The sequence below is a fragment of the Branchiostoma lanceolatum genome, chromosome 14 (assembly GCF_035083965.1).
Source record: "Branchiostoma lanceolatum isolate klBraLanc5 chromosome 14, klBraLanc5.hap2, whole genome shotgun sequence".
Lineage (NCBI taxonomy): Eukaryota > Metazoa > Chordata > Leptocardii > Amphioxiformes > Branchiostomatidae > Branchiostoma > Branchiostoma lanceolatum.
The window spans coordinates 7,876,388-7,896,995 of NC_089735.1; the positions used below are offsets into that span (position 1 = coordinate 7,876,388).

At 40.0% G+C, this 20,608-nt stretch overlaps 2 protein-coding genes across 5 annotated transcripts in view; one reads left to right on the forward strand and one right to left on the reverse strand.

Annotated features, from left to right (window-relative positions):
- The window catches only part of LOC136448726 (uncharacterized), a 115,124-nt gene extending 108,820 nt beyond the window's left edge, over nucleotides 1-6,304 (reverse strand). For all 4 annotated transcript variants that reach the window (XM_066448371.1, XM_066448370.1, XM_066448369.1 and 1 more), the window contains exon 1: nucleotides 6,161-6,304. The gene's annotated coding sequence lies outside the window, so the exon portion shown is untranslated. The remainder of the gene's footprint in view (nucleotides 1-6,160) is intronic.
- Nucleotides 6,305-8,485: 2,181 nt separating this feature from the next.
- Nucleotides 8,486-20,039, forward strand: LOC136448468 (arylsulfatase B-like). The gene is made up of 14 exons (XM_066448035.1): nucleotides 8,486-8,724; nucleotides 9,192-9,303; nucleotides 10,136-10,187; nucleotides 11,605-11,708; nucleotides 14,633-14,751; nucleotides 15,239-15,303; nucleotides 15,473-15,574; nucleotides 16,457-16,520; nucleotides 16,966-17,063; nucleotides 17,471-17,607; nucleotides 17,926-17,984; nucleotides 18,147-18,264; nucleotides 18,932-19,065; nucleotides 19,637-20,039. The coding sequence occupies exons 1-14, from the start codon at nucleotides 8,610-8,612 to the stop codon at nucleotides 19,807-19,809; spliced, it is 1,452 nt and encodes a 483-aa protein (XP_066304132.1). The 5' UTR covers nucleotides 8,486-8,609; the 3' UTR covers nucleotides 19,810-20,039.
- The last annotated feature ends 569 nt before the right edge of the window (nucleotides 20,040-20,608 follow it).

Here is a 20,608-nt window from a genome sequence, read left to right on the forward strand (position 1 = left end):
ACTGTGTTTGTTCTTCACATCTAAGGTCCATAAATAAATCTGGATGAACGATGATGATAATGAAGGTCCATAAATAAAACTAGAGTTCTCATACCATCACCAAATGATGATCATGTAAACCTTTACAATGCCGTATTATAAACACTTACTATACATAATTAGTACAATCTAGTATGTAAATCACCACTTGAGCAATTTACAAAATCATCATGATCTATCAATCCCTTATCGAGCTATTCTCTTTCAAAATCTTGAACGAACTTAGCCGCAGCTATTCCCTAAAGCCACTAAGAGGCCCAAACCTCTGGCCATCCACCACTCAAAAACCATGACAATGGCTTGTCAAGAACAAGATATATAAAAACTGCTGCAGTACTGCAGAAAGCCACTTGGAGGCCCATTATCGAACTTGACCTTCATTTTCCCGACCCCTACCCACCTAGGGTTCAAGTCCCTGGGTCAGAACAGAACATCTCTGTTGGGGCTGTAACGTTACGTAACTTACCTCTCTTTCAGAATGGATATAAAATGGCGGTCCTGTGTTTGAGGAGATGCCTTGAGCACATTAAGGAGAAGGGCTAGCAACCACTCCCTGTAATGGTAAAAATATACCCTGCCACTAAAACAGCAAGGAAACTTGCTGCCGTATGTGCCACTAGACACTACATAACAAGGGTCTGAACAAATGAATAAACGTACGAATGTTGTCTGGAACAGCTTGCGTTTAGTTCTGCAAACGAATTCAACTCAGACAGCGCAAATAAATCAACAAGCTACACTTTCCTCAGAGTCAGATGCCTAAATCTTACCTGAAATCAGGTGTGCAAGGTGTGAACCACCTGGAGACCATACAGAAGAACAAAGACTCTACATTGAACACAACCACAGACAGACAGATAAAGAATGGACTAATGACGACCTGTCTGAAGGGCTTTGTGTTTTCTTTGTTGCATTGGACACGCTTGAAGGGTCAACAACAACAGAAACAGCTGCTCATGTATTTGAATAGATGCAACTGGTGTCAACAAAACAGCACACAGGTTCACTTGAACTATAATTTATGATCAGTAAAACAACCTGCTGCCATGTTCATAAAATATCAAGCTGAGGAAAGAAAAATGTTGCTTTTCTTGCATTTATGACCGTAGCACAGTTGGATGTAAACATTTATGTTTGTTTAGTTTTCAAATGGAAGTTGATGAATATTTTCACAGGCACGCCTACCGTACGAAAAAGAAATCAACAACAGCAAAGATACCCATATAGCACCCCCGTTGCATAAGACAACACCATGCAACACCACAGGTTGGCACAGAATGTTGCACATAGGTATTTGTTTACGGTCTATTTTGGAAATTCATTGAAATCGCTGATGAGATCGCGGCATAAATAAAACGCCGCGGGTGTTCTATGAGATTTGGTCCGGGCGTGAGAATCGGTCCGGGTACCATATTTGGTGCGATGACACAGGAAGTGGGCGTGGTCTAAAAACTACGAAGGCCCACACATACAATATATTATCGTGCATGAAGCACTATTAATCACGGAATTCTGTTTACATTGGAGTAAGGTTTAACATAGTTAAAAGATATGAAATCAAATACCCGCAAGATGAGGTGTTAGTTTATTTATAAAAGCTACAGTATTAGTACAAATAATGTTTTCCTGTACTACATACCAAACTACAGTCCACCAAAAAATAAAAGACGCCTACCCTAAAGACAGTTTAGAATAACTGAAATAATGACAGTTTCTGAAAATCGCGGTATCGTTAAAAAAACGCTTCTCGTTAAAAAAAACGCTTCTCAAACATGTTTTATCGCAACGTTAAGACTCAAGTACATATGTCCGAGTTGATAAGACTGATTGGATAAACCTAAGTCACTCCATTTGGAAGAGTCTGATGGGGGACCATTTTCCCCGGGCGGACCAAATGTCATAGAAGGTCGTGAGAATCGGTCCGCCCTACTGAAAATCGCGGTATCGGTCCTCAAACTACTTCTCAAACATGTTTTTTTCGCAACGTTAAGACTCAAGTACATATGTCCGAGTTAATAAGACTGATTGTAATAACCTAAGTCACTCCATTTTGAAGAGTGAGAGGGGGGACCACTTTCCACGGGCGGACCAAATGTCATAAAAGGTCGTGAGAATCGGTCCGTCCTACCGAAAATCGCGGTATCGTTCCTCAAACCACTTCTAAAACATGTTTTTTTCGCAACGTTAAGACTCAAGTACATATGTCCGAGTTAATAAGACTGATTGGAATAACCTAAGTCACTCCATTTGGAAGAGTGAGAGGGGGGACCACTTGCCACGGGCGGACCAAATGTCATAGAAGGTCGTACCCACACCCGCAATAAACCGATTTGTACGACCACCCGCCACCGTGTGAACTGCGCTCCCACACTGAAAACAGGAAATCAAATCTGTTTTTTATTAGGAACCCTGGAACTGTTATAAACGGACAGCAGTGTTTTCAACAAAGGAACATCCACTCCAGTCGTAATATTGTCATCCGACATGTTTTACCTACCTACCTACCTACCTACCTAGTCCCTACCTTCTACATGTTTTATAAGTGGTTAATCACGCGCCTTTTAAAAGTTTCAGTCCGAAAATCTGCCCCCCCCCCCGATTCTCACGGCCTTCTATCACATTTGATCCGCCCGTGGAAAATGGTCCCCTCTCACACTATTCCAAATTGAGTGACTTAGGTTAGTTACAATCAGTCTTATTAACTCGGGCATATCTACATGAGTCGTAACATTGCGATAAGATATGTTTGAGAAGTGGTTTGAGTAAGGATACCGCGATTTTCAGTAGGGCGGACCGATTCTCACGACCTTCTATCACATTTTGTCCGCCCGTGGAAAATGGTCCCCCCCTCACACTCTTCCAAATCATGGACTTGGGGTATTCCAATCAGTCTTATTAACTCGGACATATGTACTTGAGTCTTACTATTGCGATAAAATATGTTTGAGAAGTGGTTTGAGGAACGATACCGCGATTTTCAGTAGGGCGGACCAAGGAGATTCTCACGACCTTCTATGACATTTGGTCCGCCCGTGGAAAATGGTCCCCCATCAGACTCTTCCAAGTTGAGTGAGTTACGTTATTCCAATCAGTCTTATTAACTCGGACACATGTACTTGAGTCTTACTATTGCGATAAAACATGTTTGAGAAGTGGTTTGAGGAACGATACCGCGATTTTCAGTAGGGCGGACCAAGGAGATTCTCACGACCTTCTATGACATTTGGTCCGCCCGTGGAAAATGGTCCCCCATCAGACTCTTCCAAATTGAGTGAGTTACGTTATTCCAATCAGTCTTATTAACTTGGACACATGTACTTGAGTCTTAATATTGCGATAGAACATGTTTGAGAAGTGATTTGAGGAACGATACCGCGATTTTCAGTAGGGCGGACAGATTCTCACGACCTTCTATCACATTTTGTCCGCCCGTGGAAAATGGTCCCCCCCTCACACTCTTCCAAATCATGGACTTGGGGTATTCCAATCAGTCTTATTAACTCGGACATATGTACTTGAGTCTTACTATTGCGATAAAACATGTTTGAGAAGTGGTTTGAGGAACGATACCGCGATTTTCAGTGGGGCGGACCAAGGAGATTCTCACGACCTTCTATGACATTTGGTCCGCCCGTGGAAAATGGTCCCCCATCAGACTCTTCCAAATTGAGTGAGTTACGTTATTCCAATCAGTCTTATAACTCGGACACATGTACTTGAGTCTTGATATTGCGATAAAACATGTTTGAGAAGTGGTTTGAGTAAGGATACCGCGATTTTCAGTAGGGCGGACAGATTCTCACGACCTTCTATCACATTTTGTCCGCCCGTGGAAAATGGTCCCCCCCTCACACTCTTCCAAATCATGGACTTGGGGTATTCCAATCAGTCTTATTAACTCGGACATATGTACTTGAGTCTTACTATTGCGATAAAACATGTTTGAGAAGTGGTTTGAGGAACGATACCGCGATTTTCAGTGGGGCGGACCAAGGAGATTCTCACGACCTTCTATGACATTTGGTCCGCCCGTGGAAAATGGTCCCCCATCAGACTCTTCCAAATTGAGTGAGTTACGTTATTCCAATCAGTCTTATAACTCGGACACATGTACTTGAGTCTTGATATTGCGATAAAACATGTTTGAGAAGTGGTTTGAGTAAGGATACCGCGATGTTCAGTAGGGCGGACAGATTCTCACGACCTTCTATGACATTTGGTCCGCCCGTGGAAAATGGTCCCCCATCAGACTCTTCCAAATTGAGTGAGTTAGGTCATTCCAATCAGTCTTATTAAGTCGGACACATGTACTTGAGTCTTAATATTGGGATAAAACATGTTTGAGAAGTGGTTTGAGGAACGATACCGCGATTTTCAGTAGGGCGGACAGATTCTCACGACCTTCTATCACATTTTGTCCGCCCGTGGAAAATGGTCGCCCATCAGACTCTTCCAAATTGAGTGAGTTACGTTATTCCAATCAGTCTTATAACTCGGACACATGTACTTGAGTCTTGATATTGCGATAAAACCTGTTTGAGAAGTGGTTTGAGTAAGGATACCGCGATGTTCAGTAGGGCGGACAGATTCTCACGACCTTCTATGACATTTGGTCCGCCCGTGGAAAGTGGTCCTCCCCTCTCACTTTCCAAATTTAGTGGCTTTGGTCATTACAACCAGTCTTATTAACTCGGACACATGTACTTGAGTCTTAATATTGCGATAAAACATGTTTGAGAAGTGGTTTGAGGAACGATACCGCGATTTTCAGTAGGGCGGACAGATTCTCACGACCCTCTATGACATTTGGTCCGCCCGTGGAAAATGGTCCCCCATCAGACTCTTCCAAATTGAGTGAGTTACGTTATTCCAATCAGTCTTATTAACTCGGACACATGTACATGAGTCTTAATATTGCGATAGAACATGTTTGAGAAGGGGTTTGAGTAAGGATACCGCGATGTTCAGTAGGGCGGACAGATTCTCACGACCTTCTATGACATTTGGTCCGCCCGTGGAAAGTGGTCCTCCCCTCTCACTTTCCAAATTGAGTGGCTTAGGTCATTACAACCAGTCTTATTAACTCGGACATATGTACTTGAGTCTTAATATTGCGATAAAACATGTTTGAGAAGTTGTTTGAGGAACGATACCGCGATTTTCAGTAGGGCGGACAGATTCTCACGACCTTCTATCACATTTTGTCCGCCAGTGGAAAATGGTCCCCCTCACACTTTTCCAAATTGAGTGAGTTTGGTTATTCCAATCAGTCTTATTAACTCGGACACATGTACTTGAGTCTTACATTGCGAAAAAACATGTTTGAGAAGTGTTTTTTTAACGATACCGCGATTTTCAGTAGGGCGGACCGATTCTCACGACCTTCTATGACATTTGGTCCGCCCGTGGAAAGTGGTCCCCCATCTCACTCTTCCAAACAGAGTGGCTTATGTCATTACAACCAGTCTTATTAACTCGGGCATATAACGTTGCGAAAAAACATGTTTGAGAAGTGGTTTGAGGAAAGATACCGCGATTTTCAGAATTCGAAGGCATGACTTCTACACATTTGGTCCGCCCGTCACTTGAAAGTGGTCTCAAAATCATCGAAATTGTGACAAGTTCTATGGGTTATGCGTTGTAGGATGTAGTAAACAAAAGGTAATGATGAATACTTTCAGTATTCCTGAGGCAAAAACGAGCTAAAGTTTAACGAGTACCATTACTGTGATTTCGGCCGCAATCTGAGGCGGGTTGGGACCGAATTGCTACGACGCCATATATGAGGAAATGAACCCCTTGCTATTATAGGATATCTGATTTGATTTATCTACTTACTTTGCATAATAATATTCGTTGTCAGTGCTTTGTTACTGTAAGACAGTAAGGTAGGGCGATACATTAGTCTTCGTTGGTGTCCTTTCGTACTTGTGGGCCTTCGTAGTTTTTAGGCCACGCCCCGGACAGATTCTCACGCCGGACCATATTTCATAGAACACGGGCACCAAAACCCAACCCCCCAAATTATTGATCACAAATTCCGCTCGCAACAAACCTTCTAAACATCTACCCGCCCCGTCGGGAAGCCAGATCTTTGCACTATTGGAGGAAGGTATGTTACCTGCGTGTGCTTTCTTCTCGGTTTCTTGAGACGGGGCCCAAAGTCAAGAGCATCGAGTCGATCATCTCCCAACCCTTGCCGCCATCTTGGAGCAGTGCGTCATAGGGCATCGCAGGTGACGAGGCACCATGGGAAAATGAGGTCATAATCTGAGCTGCAGTAAGAAATAAAGTCGCTAGATGTCACTGCTGAGTGGTGCATTTTGCATATCAACGAGTCGTTCATATCAAGGTTTATAATATGGTTAGCCTCCTGGCCAGACTTCCTCAATGTTTATTGTAATCACAAAAGGTGAATAAAGAAATCACCCTGAATTTCAGATGGCTCACTTACATTTTAAAACGATTACGAAAATACATGTTACAAACAGTTATATACAATTCTTGGTAGCTGGCAGCTAACGTTATATATTAGCCTGGAATCTAAACCTATTATAGCTCCCGCGCGGACGACTCTCCTCTCCGCAAATATTTGAGAGGAGACTCGGGAGCTATAAAAGGTTTGGATTCCAGGCAAGTTATCTATGGCTTTTTACTCCCACAAAAAAATGGAGGTTTTGTTTTGGATATGCCTGGCGGCTTTCCTTGGTATTGCAGCAGAAGCTTCCGGTTTTTGTATCATTTGTCCTGGCGACAAGGTCATAGGACCTTCCCAAAACCTTCTTGGTCCTGAACATGCTGTGGTTTGATTTTTTTTGGTGGCAGATAGCTTTTGATGTCATGAAGAATGGTCCCCTAGCAGCTTGCTCTGGAACTACAGGGTAGTTTTTGTTAAAAATTCAGGAGGATAACTGAATAAAGGAATGGCTGATTTCCATGATATTGGGTAGAGATATTCACGATAAAATTGAATATTAAAACTATGCAAATTAGGACTCGATTTCCATAATTAATGAGGAAACTCTATCATTCAATTGATTTCTAATACATGTATATGTAACATAGCATAAATATTTATTATAGATATAACGTTATTATGTGTAATTATGTCAGGTGGAACATTTACAGAACCAAGAATGTAAATATGGGCCTATTCAATGAAAAATTGCCAGTATTCATCAGGCTTGTATGAGGCTTGTATGAGGCTCCATAACTCAATGTGGTGTTGAGGAATCATCATGATTTTTGGTATGTAGATAACTTAAGTGATGCTTTGTATGATTAGATGATAATTATGCAAATCTTATTCCAATTTCAAAACCCAGCTGGGTTCTATGATATGCCTATTCAAATATGTGACATTTGTAACTGAAGAAGAATGAATATCGATAGATATAAGTTATGCAGATTTGCAAAATCAATGGCAAAATACTATAATTCCATAATGCTGCATTTGCAAGTTAAGAAGATGTGGCCATAATCAGACAGGAATCATGCAAATGAGGGCCTCAACTACATGCTTTATGAGGAAATACTACAAAGGCCTTCATTTCTAAGGAAAGACTTTTTTGATATTTTGAACAACTTGTGTTATTTGGATAGAGAACATGATCAACTAACATAATACATGCAAATGATGTCCTTATTTGCATTATAAATGGAAATAATAATTGTTATAATATGCTTCCCGATAAGGCTGACATCATTCGGCGGAGGTATGGGGTCGTGTAACTCTAGTTAAACACCCCCGTATAAGTGCAGTTCCTGACCGCACGGTCTCATCTCCTGACCGCAGCGCAGGGTCTCAGCTCCTGACTGTAGCCTCCAACCAGGCCCAATGGATTGCAAAGACCGTATCCAACTGGAAGAAGGAGCTTGTTTTGCAATCCAAGGGTTGCAAAAGCAGCAAAACGTACTTCTTCTGCCCGTTTGATACTGTCTTCGCAACCTGTAGATCTGCTTGGAGATTACCTGACTGAACAGTCCAGCTCCTGACCGAACGGTGCAGCTCCTGATCACAAATCATATGTAAAGCAAAATCATCTCAAAAAAGGCCGAAAAAGTTGCCCGTTTTCAGACAATTGCGGCACGACATGCAAAATCTTATAGCGCATATGACCGTGCGGTCAGGAGCTGGGACCGTGCGGTCATTTTTACATGTACAGCGGCAAAATTATGAACTGTAGAACGTCGACCTTTCACAACAGAGCACATTGAATATCAACAAGCGGGTCACGAACTGGGTTAATCTATTATGTATAGAGGAGGTTATTACTCCCGGTTTTCTTTTTCAAAGGCAGTTGAACCACACAATCAAATATAGTGATTAAATATTAAAAATTTTAAATTAAGCAAATGATAACAAATCATTTCAATATATGTGTTTATGCGTAATTTAATCTATTCATATCAGGCATAAAAAGTATACCCCCTCTCTGAGTATCGACTCGGCGGAAGTACTTCCTAAACACAAAGACTGAAGGAAGAAAAGACCGATATAGAGAGACAAACAGAAAGGGTGGCGTCCGAGAAAGTCAAGAGAGAAGAGCCTACTTACAACAGACTAAAAGATGAACCAAATCAAGCTGCTTCAGAACGTTTTGTTGTTGTCGCTGTTCCTGGCTGTCCCTGGAAGTAACGACGCCGCCAAACCGCATATCGTGTTCATTGTGGCAGACGACCTAGGTATTAACCTAAGGGCTTTATTCAGCCTTGATAAGGAAAAGAATCGTTGTGTTTCCGATTAACTGACAGACCCTAGCAAAAACCTGCCGACCCTAGCCTTTTTTCGGCCGACCTTTGGCCGGTTTTTGGAACCATTTCTGGATTTGTGGATGTAGCATATCTGCGGAAAGGACATGTTCAATTGTGAGCCTCCTAGCAACTTTCAATGGTACTGCAGCAGAACTTCCTGTTTACATAGTATACATGTATTATGTGTTCTGGATCATTTGCATACATTGTAGATTGACAGGGTGTGCAGAAGATGGTGTAACTGGAGACTAGTAGGATGAGAAGGATGGCTTGGCCCGGGCCCAAAGTTGGTCAGACATGCTGGCAGGAAAGTGCATAGACAGAACAACTTTGACAGAAGTAGCGAGAACTTCCCAATAATGAATTAAACAAGAAATTCACAAAAATTGTTTTTCCAGGCTGGAATGACGTCGGCTGGCACAACCCTGACGTCAAAACTCCTGTTCTGGACCAGCTGGCTCACGAAGGCGTCATCCTCAACCAATCTTACGTCAACTACGTCTGCACGCCGTCAGTATCAATCAATCAATTATTCAACCAATTAATCAATCAATCAATCAATCAAACAACCAGTCTCACCTCTTATGTCAACTACATCTGCACTCTTGTCTTGAAAAATGATTATGAAAATGTGTGCATGATTGACTTTCTTCACATAATATACATTGGTCATGTACATTTGTAAGCTACCGGTATTATGTAATGTCTATCAGACAGGTAAAGGATTTTGTAAAGGGATGTGAAGATCTCTTACTCTCCAAGCAGCGGTTAGGTAAGGCACCGTTTTTAAAAACATCTTTGGTGTTTTTGCGAGGCTTTCTATTTTGTCAGATTATCATTTTAACCGCCAGCCAAACAAAAAAGATGACCTGACAAAACCTGATAAAAAAGGCCTAACCTCAGCTTGGAGATTAAAATCTCTCATATCTCCAGAAATCACATTTGTCATATTCTTTCTCTTTCTAATGATTTTGTGAGGTCTTCTTGTAACACTCTTGTTCTCTTAAACCCCTTATAGCTTATACTATAATAATGGTACTTATTGTTGTATACTGTAACATTATGATATTGTGATGATGATGATAATGATAATATTGAATCTGAGGTAATGTTAAAGCGGATGACAAAATGTAAATTCGAGACAAGATTGTGATGTGACTCTCTTTTGTGTATTATGCTTATGATGTACGAGCCGCTTATCTTCGTGGAATCGATGACAACACCAGGCTGTCGAATTGATTTTTAAAAAAAAAACACCATTTTTCTAGACGTGTCCGTCATAGGGTATCGGGAGGAGCTATAAGAGTTGATGTTAAATTATATGGTATTTTGGGTCCTTCAGGTCTCGGACATCATTCATGACTGGCTACTTCCCTTACCATGTTGGATCACAGGTATGTAATAGATAACTCCACAATCTTTCCCGTATCTGTATAAAACTTTCTAATCTTAACCATTGTCCTGCTGACCCCCTATATACAGGGGTTGCACATTGTAGAGCCTGTATGTGTGAGTCCTGTATGTGTACAGGTATTTTTCAGCTGAACGCATCACGCTACAACAAAACACACCAACTGCGGAAGTAACTATGCCACCACAGTGCAGAAGAAGTCAAGAGCCAATGACCTGATTATAAAAATCAGATTAATGAAATAAATTTGCGAAAAAACGCCAGCAGAATAAGGGTTAACAAAGTATTAAGCGGTTCATGTAGGGTTAGAAAATCATAGCACAGTTGCAAGATCATGAAGGTCCAAGATACTTGTGATGTACAGTAATGTAATTATAAACATGGCATGGCCCCTTTTTCTCAGTGCAAGGCCAGGAGACTACCTCTAGGTACTGAACTACTAATGAATTGATGGGAGATAAAGTTGACTGTGCTAGGCTATGGCAATTAACATTGGGGAGGGAAACACTTGTTTGCGTTTCATTATAAATGTTGGATGCTTGTCTTAAGGCTGGACTATAAAATCACCCAATAAATTCAGCTAACGTAATCTCCCAGACCTCAGTCTGCTTCTGAATGCCGTGGTGTTCACATCAGTGAAGGGGCTCGCTGGCTGAGACAATTTACCAAGTATCGAAGTTACTTCAGCACATGTTTGAAATCATATAGTGTATAAAAGCAATCAAAGTATAGTTGCACATAAACAAGTCAGCTTTGTAATACCTAACCAAGAATATGAAGCAATTACAACATTGGCCTGCTCACTGGTAGAATGTCTCAGACATTGGCTCTCACTATACAAATTACATTTCTACAGAGCCCCTGAGTCTATACTGGTTTCTTAGACTACCAAGTAGTCACCACAATTGTATATATACTTCTAGACACACAGCTATCAAAGCTAATTCAGCTCTGAGGAAAATATAGATTCAATTCCAACTTTGAAGGGGTTGCTTTGACAGTTGAAAACACAATGTTATGATTTTCGGAAAGTTGCCTAGCAAAGTTACGTATTGTATTGATTACGTAGCTTTGTTACATGTACATGTATCTGGGTTATTTTGTTGGGCTGACAATGTTTTTCTTCAAAAACTAGTGAGAGAAATACAGGATTTTTCAAACCTTGAGACGTCAGTTAATATGCAAATGATTTCCTGTCGTCTGCTCTGATCCGATTCTATTGTTCTTTGAGTCAGATGGGTAGAGATCTCCTACAGAGGATAATCCATTTATGATGTTGGGATGAGGGTTGGAGTCAATTTAGCTACTAACTCCCTGACAGAAGATAGTTTTTATAGGAGGAGAACCCTGGGTCCTGCTTTCTTGTGTTGAAAATATCATGTTTCCTGTTGTATCTTCAGCACCTTGTATTCCGACCAGACCAACCCTCAGCCATTCCGTCTAACTTCACCTTCCTGCCTGAGAAACTGAAGGAGTTAGGGTACGCTACTCACATGGTGGGCAAGTAAGTATGCTTATGGAAAAGGTTTTAAAGACAACTTTTCAAGCTATTCCATGATGTCCATGTCTGTTTTTTTTCTGGTAATCATGATTCATAGAAAAACAACAGACATGTGATCAAGAAAAATTTTGGGCCTTTTGTGGCAAACTTCTCAACAACAAACAGCCGCAATGCAGTTACCCATGCATAAGTGTGTGATTATAGTAAATGAAATATCATTGTGAAAGGGAAACGAACAAGCTCTCTAATGATATACAACGTATGATGCAATGAAAATTATGAAATATCAAAGGAGATGTGAAGAACTGAAATGAACTGTCCTGCCAGAGAAGCTGAAAGAGTTCAGGTATTCCACTCACAGTAGGTGCAATTTTTATCTCCATGAAAAATGGAGATATAGTTTTGAGTGTGTCTGTTTGTCTGTCTGTCTGTCTGTTTGTGTTTCCGCACCACTCCAGTCAACATAACTCAAGAGCCTCTTGATGGATTACAATGATATTTGGTATGTGGGCGGATGTTGTGAAGCCGAAATTGAAGGTCGATTTTGGGCCCTCTGGTATGTGACCTTGGTACTGCAGCAGAACTGCAATTTTTTTAATCTTTTGACCTGGACGTGCTGTGGTCTTGATTTTTGTGTGGCAGATAGCTTGTGATGTAATAAAGAAGTGGTGTAGGTTTGGGCCCCCTAGCAGCTTCCTCTGGAACTGCAGGGGCGTTTTTGTGAAAATCTTCTAAGGAGAATAACTGAACAAAGGAACAAGGGATTTCCATGATATTTAGTATGCAGGTAGCTTAGATAGAGATATGCACAATGAAGTGCAAATTATGTTTATTGGGACTTAATTTGCATAGCTAAGGAGGAAAATCTATATTTGCGATGTTTTCCATTATCAGACTCAAATACATGTAACGTATGTAGTTTATGGAAAGTGGATCATCAACAGATACCAATTATGCAAATAAATTTATTATTTGCATAATTAATGCAAAACACCATATCTCATCTAATTGGAAAATCATAGGACTGTCAATATGATACTTAGTATGCAGGTAGCTTAGACAGAGATATACATAATGAAGTTCAAATTATGCTGATTGTGACTAAATTTGCATAGCTAATGAGGAAAATGTATATTTGCAGTGTTTTCCAGTATCAGACTCAAATAACAAATATAATAAAAAATAATACATGTAACGTTATATAATACAAATATAATAAAAAATAATACATGTAACGTTAACATATGTAATTCATGGAAAGTGGAGTATCAACGGATACCAATTATGCATAATTAATGCAAAAACACCATAAGTCATTTAATTGGAAAATTATATGACTGTCAATATTGCAACATGTGTAAGTTAGATGAAGGTGTTTATGACCAAGCATATTTTATGCAAATGTGTAAGTCATTTTTTTACCTGCTCTTACACCCGTAGCCTTTTAAAGTAGAGCATAGCAGGTGGAGGGGGATGGGGACTTGAGCAGATTAAAAGTTTTATAACAGGAACAAATTTCCATTCCTCTCCAACCATGTTGTAAAGTTGGCACCCAGAAATGCATGATGTACCAACTGCAGAATTTACATATACGTGCACACTGACAAAAGACCGAATCGCTAAAAATTTATGATATTTTCCTGTAAAGTTGCTGTACAGTGTGGTATTTTGCTGTACTTCACAGCGCAATTCAGGCATCCCATGCAATGGTAACCTGTCATCATTCGTAAACATTTGTAAACAGTTGTAAGCTTTTGTTAATTTTTGTAAACTTTTGTAAAATTTTGTTAACTTGTGTAAACTTTTATAAACATTTGTAAACTTTTGTAAACATTTGTAAACTTTTGTAAACATTTGTAAACTTTTGTAAACTTTTATAAACATTTGTAAACATTTGTAAACTTTTGTAAACTTTTGTAAACATTTGTAAACTTTTGTAAACTTTCGTAAACATTTGTAAACTTTTGTAAACATTTGTAAACTTTTGTAAACTTTTGTAAACATTTGTAAACTTTTGTAAACTTTTGTAAACATTTGTAAACTTTTGTAAACTTTTGTAAACATTTGTAAACTTTTGTAAACTTTTGTAAACATTTGTAAACTTTTGTAAACCTTTGTAAACTTTTGTGAACGTTAGTAAACTTTTGTAAACATTTGTTAACTTTTGTAAACTTTGTAAACATTTGTAAACTTTTGTAAACATTTGTAAACTTTATCTTTTAAAAACTCTATCTATGGTCTTGATTTTTTTGTGGCAGATAGCTTGTGATGTAATGAAGAAGTGGTTTAGGTTTGGGCCTTCTGGCAGCTTGTTCTGGAACTGCAGGGGCGTTATTGTGAAAATCTTCTAAGGAGAATAACTGAACAGAGGAACATTGGATTTCCATGATATTTGGTATGCAGGTAGCTTGGACAGAGATGTACATAATGAGGTGCAAATTATGCTACTTGGATCTTGATTTGCATAACTAATGAGGAAAATCTATATTTGCAGTGTTTTCAATCATAAGACTCAAATACATGTAACATGTGTAGTTTATGGCAAGTGGAGCATCAACAGATACCAATTATGCAAATAAATTCATAATTTTCATAATTAATGCAAAAGCGCCATGATTCATCTAAGTGGTAAATAATAGGACTGTCAATATTGCGACATGTGTAAGTTTGTTAAAGGTTTTTATGACCAAGCATATATTATGTAAATGTGTAAGTCATTTGCATAAACAGAATAGTTCATGGAGAAATGAGGTCTACGAACTCTTGTTTAGTTAGAGAACAGTTTGCTGTTGTAAGTGTTAGGGGTAGCAATTGATTTTGACACAAAATGTTAAGAAACTTGATTTCGGTCAACCATATCTCCATGAAAAGGAATTAAAAGAAAATAAGATAAAATTGAAAGCATTCTTTTTTAAATTTTTGTTCAGATGGCATCTTGGGTTCTGCAACTGGAAGTTCACGCCGACCTACCGTGGGTTTGACTCTTACTACGGCTACTACTCTGGAGCAGAGGACTACTACACTCACTACAGATCCATTGGGAGTGGTAAGAATCCAATCAATCATTCAATCATTAATTCAATTGTAACAGTGTTGTTCAAGCGCCACTTACTGACCAGTTTAAAACTGGTTGGGACCCGTTAGCCTAGTGGTAATTGTGTTTGGTTTGTGCGCTGGCGGCCCGGGTTTGATTCCTGGGAACCAGGAGACTGTACCACTTGCCTTGTGTGTTTCACAATACATCAATCAACTTCATCTGCATGCATCAACTGCTGATGCATGGCGAATGTAGACATCTGGGATGTTCTATTCTCAGCACAGGACCTCCAGTTGGCTCTAGTGACCCCTCAGTGTTGTTGAAGACTTCTATTGATGCATATAATAGATAGTAAATTATATTTTATTGATTGATTGATTGATATTCTTAAGATTGATTGAATGGAAGGAATGATCAAAGTCAATTTAAATTGCAGACTAAGCAATTTTGTAAGTTGGTGGAAAATATATCTAATGCCTTGTCCTTGCTGTGATAGAGGGTGGAATTGACCTTCATGAAAACAAAGACGCTGTGACTAACCAGAACGGAACGTACAGTACTGTGAGTATGTAGATTTTGCTCAGCTCACTTCATCAGTTTTTTGTCAGATAAAGAAGCTTCTCCAGGAAATGGCTCAAAATACATTTTTCAGCATTTCACATGTCAATCGGTACAGCTCACCTCTTGACAGGTTGACTTTCCTTTGATTGTTGTTTACTTCAATCTGCAGTATCTGTTTGCCCAACGTGCTGCTGACATTGTGAACCAACATGACCCAAACAGCCCACTGTTCCTGTACCTGCCGTTTCAGAACGTCCACGCTCCACTACAGGTAAGCACTGAAGAACTGAAGATAACATTCACCATCCCACAATGGAATACCCTGCCTGGCACGGTTGCGACGGCTCCCATCGTTGAGTCACTCCGTGCCAGGCTGGAGGCCTGCCCGCCTTAGCCCGGGACCTCAACTCCCCCCCTACTTTGCCCCTGAAGGGGTTATTTGGCGGTAACCCTATATAGATGTAGACAATTAAGATTGAGTGTTTGTTTCAGCTTGAATATTCATCTGTGTTAGTAGAAATCATTCTGAAGCATTTCCAAATTGGGATTGATACCCAAATTTCAGACTGTCTTTGTCAAGAAATGCGCAATTCACCACTTCTGTGACGTCATGTTATACAGATAGCACAATTGACTCGGTGATTATACTTTCTGCAACTTATGATCCACTGCTCACTGTGTCATCTGTTCTGTTTGTATAACGTGACTTCACAGAAGCATGGGTTGCTCATTCCTTGACCAAGACTGTAGTTCAGGTCAGTCAAACAGACAGCTTACTTACCCAGTAACTTACCCAGTTATTTCCAAACTCCACAGCAACTGGATGATATTATCTAATAATGATAATGATATCAGTTGAAGAAATTCATCAGTCACGTATAATAACAGTTACAAGAATATTCCTCAAACAGTGACTTAACAAGAAACTTAAGGTAGCTAAATACGCACCTCCAAATTTTCGACGTCTTCTGTACGTCTTGTTCACAGAGTGACCTAGTCTCGCGAGAACACGAGACTAGGCAAAGACTTGTGACGATCTTCAAAGGTATTTCGCTACCTTATTCCACTGTTTGAGGAATATTCGTTACCAATAATGATATTAGATGTTTCCTGTGCCAGAATCAGAATTCATTTCCATCTTTGTCACACCCAGGTTCCTAAAAGATTTGAAGACATGTATGCAAATGTGGAGGATGAGAACAGAAGAAAGTACCTCGGTAAGGTCACTTACTAGTATTAAATTAAAGAGAAAACATAGTAGATGTGCACCAAAAAAATCATGATTTTCAAGCTTAGTACTTATTGCACTCTCTATGTTGAATCCTGATGAATTGTAGGAACTAATGCTGAGTTCAGAAACTTTCAAACTTATATTCATCCGGTAGGGTTTACTCTGACTAGCTTTTTTTATACATAAAGACACACACACACATGCAGACATGCACACTCACAGACACATACAATAAAACAAAACAACATACGCACAACCAAATTGTACACACATACACAAACACGCACACACACACACAAACAGGCACACATACATGCATGCACACACACTTATCATGCGTGCACAGTCAGACACACACACTTGGGGCATTTTGGGCATTTGTGAAGTCAAAAGAAGTAACATCCAGGTTATGAACCAACATGTTTTTCCAGGTATGGTAAGTGCCTTGGACGAGGCTGTTGGTAATGTTACCATGGCGATGCAGAAGAGAGGATTGTGGGACAACACTCTTGTGATCTTCACCACTGATGTAAGAGATTGTCTTGAGTTTATCGAAATTTGGCCTCAACTTTTGATCATAACTAATGTTTGCTGGGCTATAAGTTATGGTTTAACAATGATTGCCTTGGAAGTTGTTTGAATGAAAAGCATCTGATTGTAAGTGATGGAATGTGTTTGTGTGTGCAAGTGTGTGTGTGTGTGCATGTCCGTGGGTGGGTGTTTGAGTGAGAGGGTGAGTTGGTGTGTGGGTTTGATGTGTTTGTGTGTGTGTTTAGTGTGTGTGTGTGTGTGAACGAGTAAGTGAGAGAGTGAATAAGCAGGCAAGTGAGTGATACCAATGTGTCCTTGCTTGCTATCATTATGGACAGTTGGCAACATACAACGTAAATACAATGTGCACAAATAAAAAGTAATATGCAAAATATTTCCATTCAGAACGGCGGCATGATTATCAGAAGCGGTAATAACTACCCCCTTCGTGGTGGGAAGACTACCTTGTGGGAGGGGGGCACCAGAGGGGTGGCCTTCGCGCATGGCAAGATGCTGCAGAAAACAGGCTACACCAACGACGAGTGAGTTCCTCATTGCAGAACGTTTTAGTTTGATGTTCTCCTTGACACTAACTTGTGACTAGTCTAACTACTGACACTAAATTCTACTTATTGGGTTCGGCTTCTTTTTCTGAGACAGTCATTACCAAAACTGTCATCATGTCTTCTTAGGTATCAAAATAGTCGTACTTTCATTCATGTAACCTTTAACCTTGAATCGCTCTCGAGTCCAGCTACGTGTCGTCTAGAGACAAGATACATGAAAAAGAATTGGAGAAAAGGTTAAAAGAAAAACGAACAAAACCATTATTTCCTAAATGCTATTAATATCTTTTTCAGGATGATCCATGCAGTTGACTGGTTCCCAACAATCCTGGCAGCCGCAGGTGGAACTGCAGGTAAATTTAGAGTGAGTGAGTGAGAGTGCAAGAGCAAGTGAGTGAAGAGTGAGAGTCACTGAGTGCAAAAGTGAGTTAGTGCAAGTGCAAGTGAGTTAGTGAGTGAGTGAGTGAAGCTAAGACTAAGATTTGAATGTCCATTCCCAGTTGTTCTTTCTTCAGATCCAGGCATGGACGGTTTGAGTCAACTGGACACCATCATTTCCGGCCATCCCTCCCCCCGTACTGAGTTTGTTTACAACATTGATGACATCTTGCCTACAGTCCAAGGTGCCATAAGGTAACAGTTGAGGAAATTTCAGTTAATTTCAGTTTGTTTTGATTTAAGGTTTTGTTTTTTTGTATACTCGGTTAACTGCCCAATGATGTCATACACCAGGTTTTGTACTGAAGAGCACAAGATGCATATTTTATCCAGACCAACGTTTATGTTTTATTGGGGTCATGGTAAGGATCTATCTTGATTGCACATTATGGTTGGGGTTTTTTAAAGGACAATTCTGGAAACATTTCCAGCAAGATGTCAAATATTTTTCGTTAAGACTAGTCAATAACATTGACATGGAAGTTAATGAGTGTATTAAAAAAAACTCAACAAAACGTGTGACGTGTGACCCATCTCCATTTGAAAAGATCCATAACTTTGTTCCATAAAGCCACACCTATTTAATTCCTAGGTTCTCAGATTATGAAAATGAGGCAAGATTGGAATATCAACATGAAAACAGAGTCTGAGGAAAAGTCTGCACCTTAATACATACGATTTCAGGAAGTGGACAGAGTCACATGCAGCCTCTTTAATCCGAGCCTTCTGTTTTCATGATGTCCTGTTGCTAAAATTTCACATGAAAATGTCCCATTTCAAAAGACAACCAAAAAATCAAATTGGTGTGGCCTGAGTCTGAAACTGAAGTTTTAAAGTATAATTATAACATTATCATTGATAGGGTCGGAGACTACAAGTTGATTGAAGGCTTTGCTGGTATACCAGACGGATGGTACCCACCCCCAAACATGACTGGCAGTCCTGAACCCAACAGCATGAATCCTATCATTGGGACATGGCTGTTCAACCTGAAAGGTACTGTATTTGAGTTCCCAGTGGTTTTATGTTCGTGGCTCTTGGGTTAATCTTTTCACCACAAACTTGAAACCCCTGCAAAGAATGTTTTTCTGTCTTCTACCCGCCTACCCGCTTGTTTCAACTGCAAACTAAAACCAACCGTAAACACTCTGTTTTTCCCTATGGTGAAGTACAGTAACAAATAAGCCTTATTTCACCAAAGATCATTGAACATGATATATCATGATCTTCCTTTAGCCTCTGTGTTTTATCCATTTAGTGGATATCATCTGTAGTGAACCAAGAGGTCACAGGTTTGATTCCTGGCCAGATGCTGTGTCCTTGGGAAAGGCACTTTGTACAACTTTCCTCACCCCATCCATTTGTAAAAATGGGTACCTGACTTTGGCTGGGTAGGTAAAAAGTGGTGGAAGGAGAGGGTTTGGCTCCCCCTTCCAATACCATTCCCTAAACATAGTGGATAACAACCCACTGCCACTGCGGCCTCAAAAAGGGACTACCTTTTCATGTACCTTTACCTTCTTTACCTCTATAGTAGAACTTAGAGCTCTGACTGTTCCTCTTACAGATGACCCCACAGAACACCACAACTTGGCTGACACCATGCCGGACAAGCTGAAGGAGATGCAGGCTAAGCTGGAGGACTACAGGAAGACCCTGGCACCGGCCATTCACCCGAAGGCTGACCCCAAATCTGACCCCAAAAATTGGGGAGGGGCATGGTCACCTGGCTGGTGCTAGAAAATGAGTGTGGTCCATTGGCTGGTACTAGGCAACCACTTTAACTGAGATGATCATATATTTCTTTGAAATTCTGGCTCTTTCTGTTGTCAAAGTTGAAAAAAATGTAAATAATTGAGAATAATTATTTCTGGAGTCATTAGGTAAAGGTCTTTGTTATAATTTCTTTTACTTTACCGATGAGATAAAATCTTACATTGTTGATGATGAAATATATTTTTCAACCCTAACAGCTGTCAATATTCTTTATTCTGTAACAAGATTGTCCCAGCTGGCTGAGATACTAGATACTACAAACAAACAAACAAAACATGTACAAGCAAAGAAACGAACACACAGACCCAAAAACATTTTAACCTTTTTGACGAAGGTAGCAACAAAAGAGCTGTTTGTTTGTTTCTTTGTTTTCTTGATTGTTTGTTTATTTATTTAGCTGTTTGGACGCTTTATCCGCCTTGTTACAGGTGGGGTTGGGTTGCAAAAGTACTTGGATATTAAAAAGAGTTTCTAAGATATTATTCATAAACTTCCCTTTCCGGATTTAAACTATATTGAGATGAATAACCATCCCTTCTTGACGGAATGGTGTTAACAGGTGAGGTGACTAATGTCAGTAACACCCAGTTTATTGTCATTCTAGGTCATGGACACTACAGGGGATCGCTAACGTTACAGTTCGCAGTTATTTTACACAAACACCGGTAACTTGGTTAAGCACGGTTGTGTGTGTGACATGTTACACGCGCCAGTGTGGATGTTGAATGACAGACCACAGCAGTAAGGCTATGGCCCCCTTTCC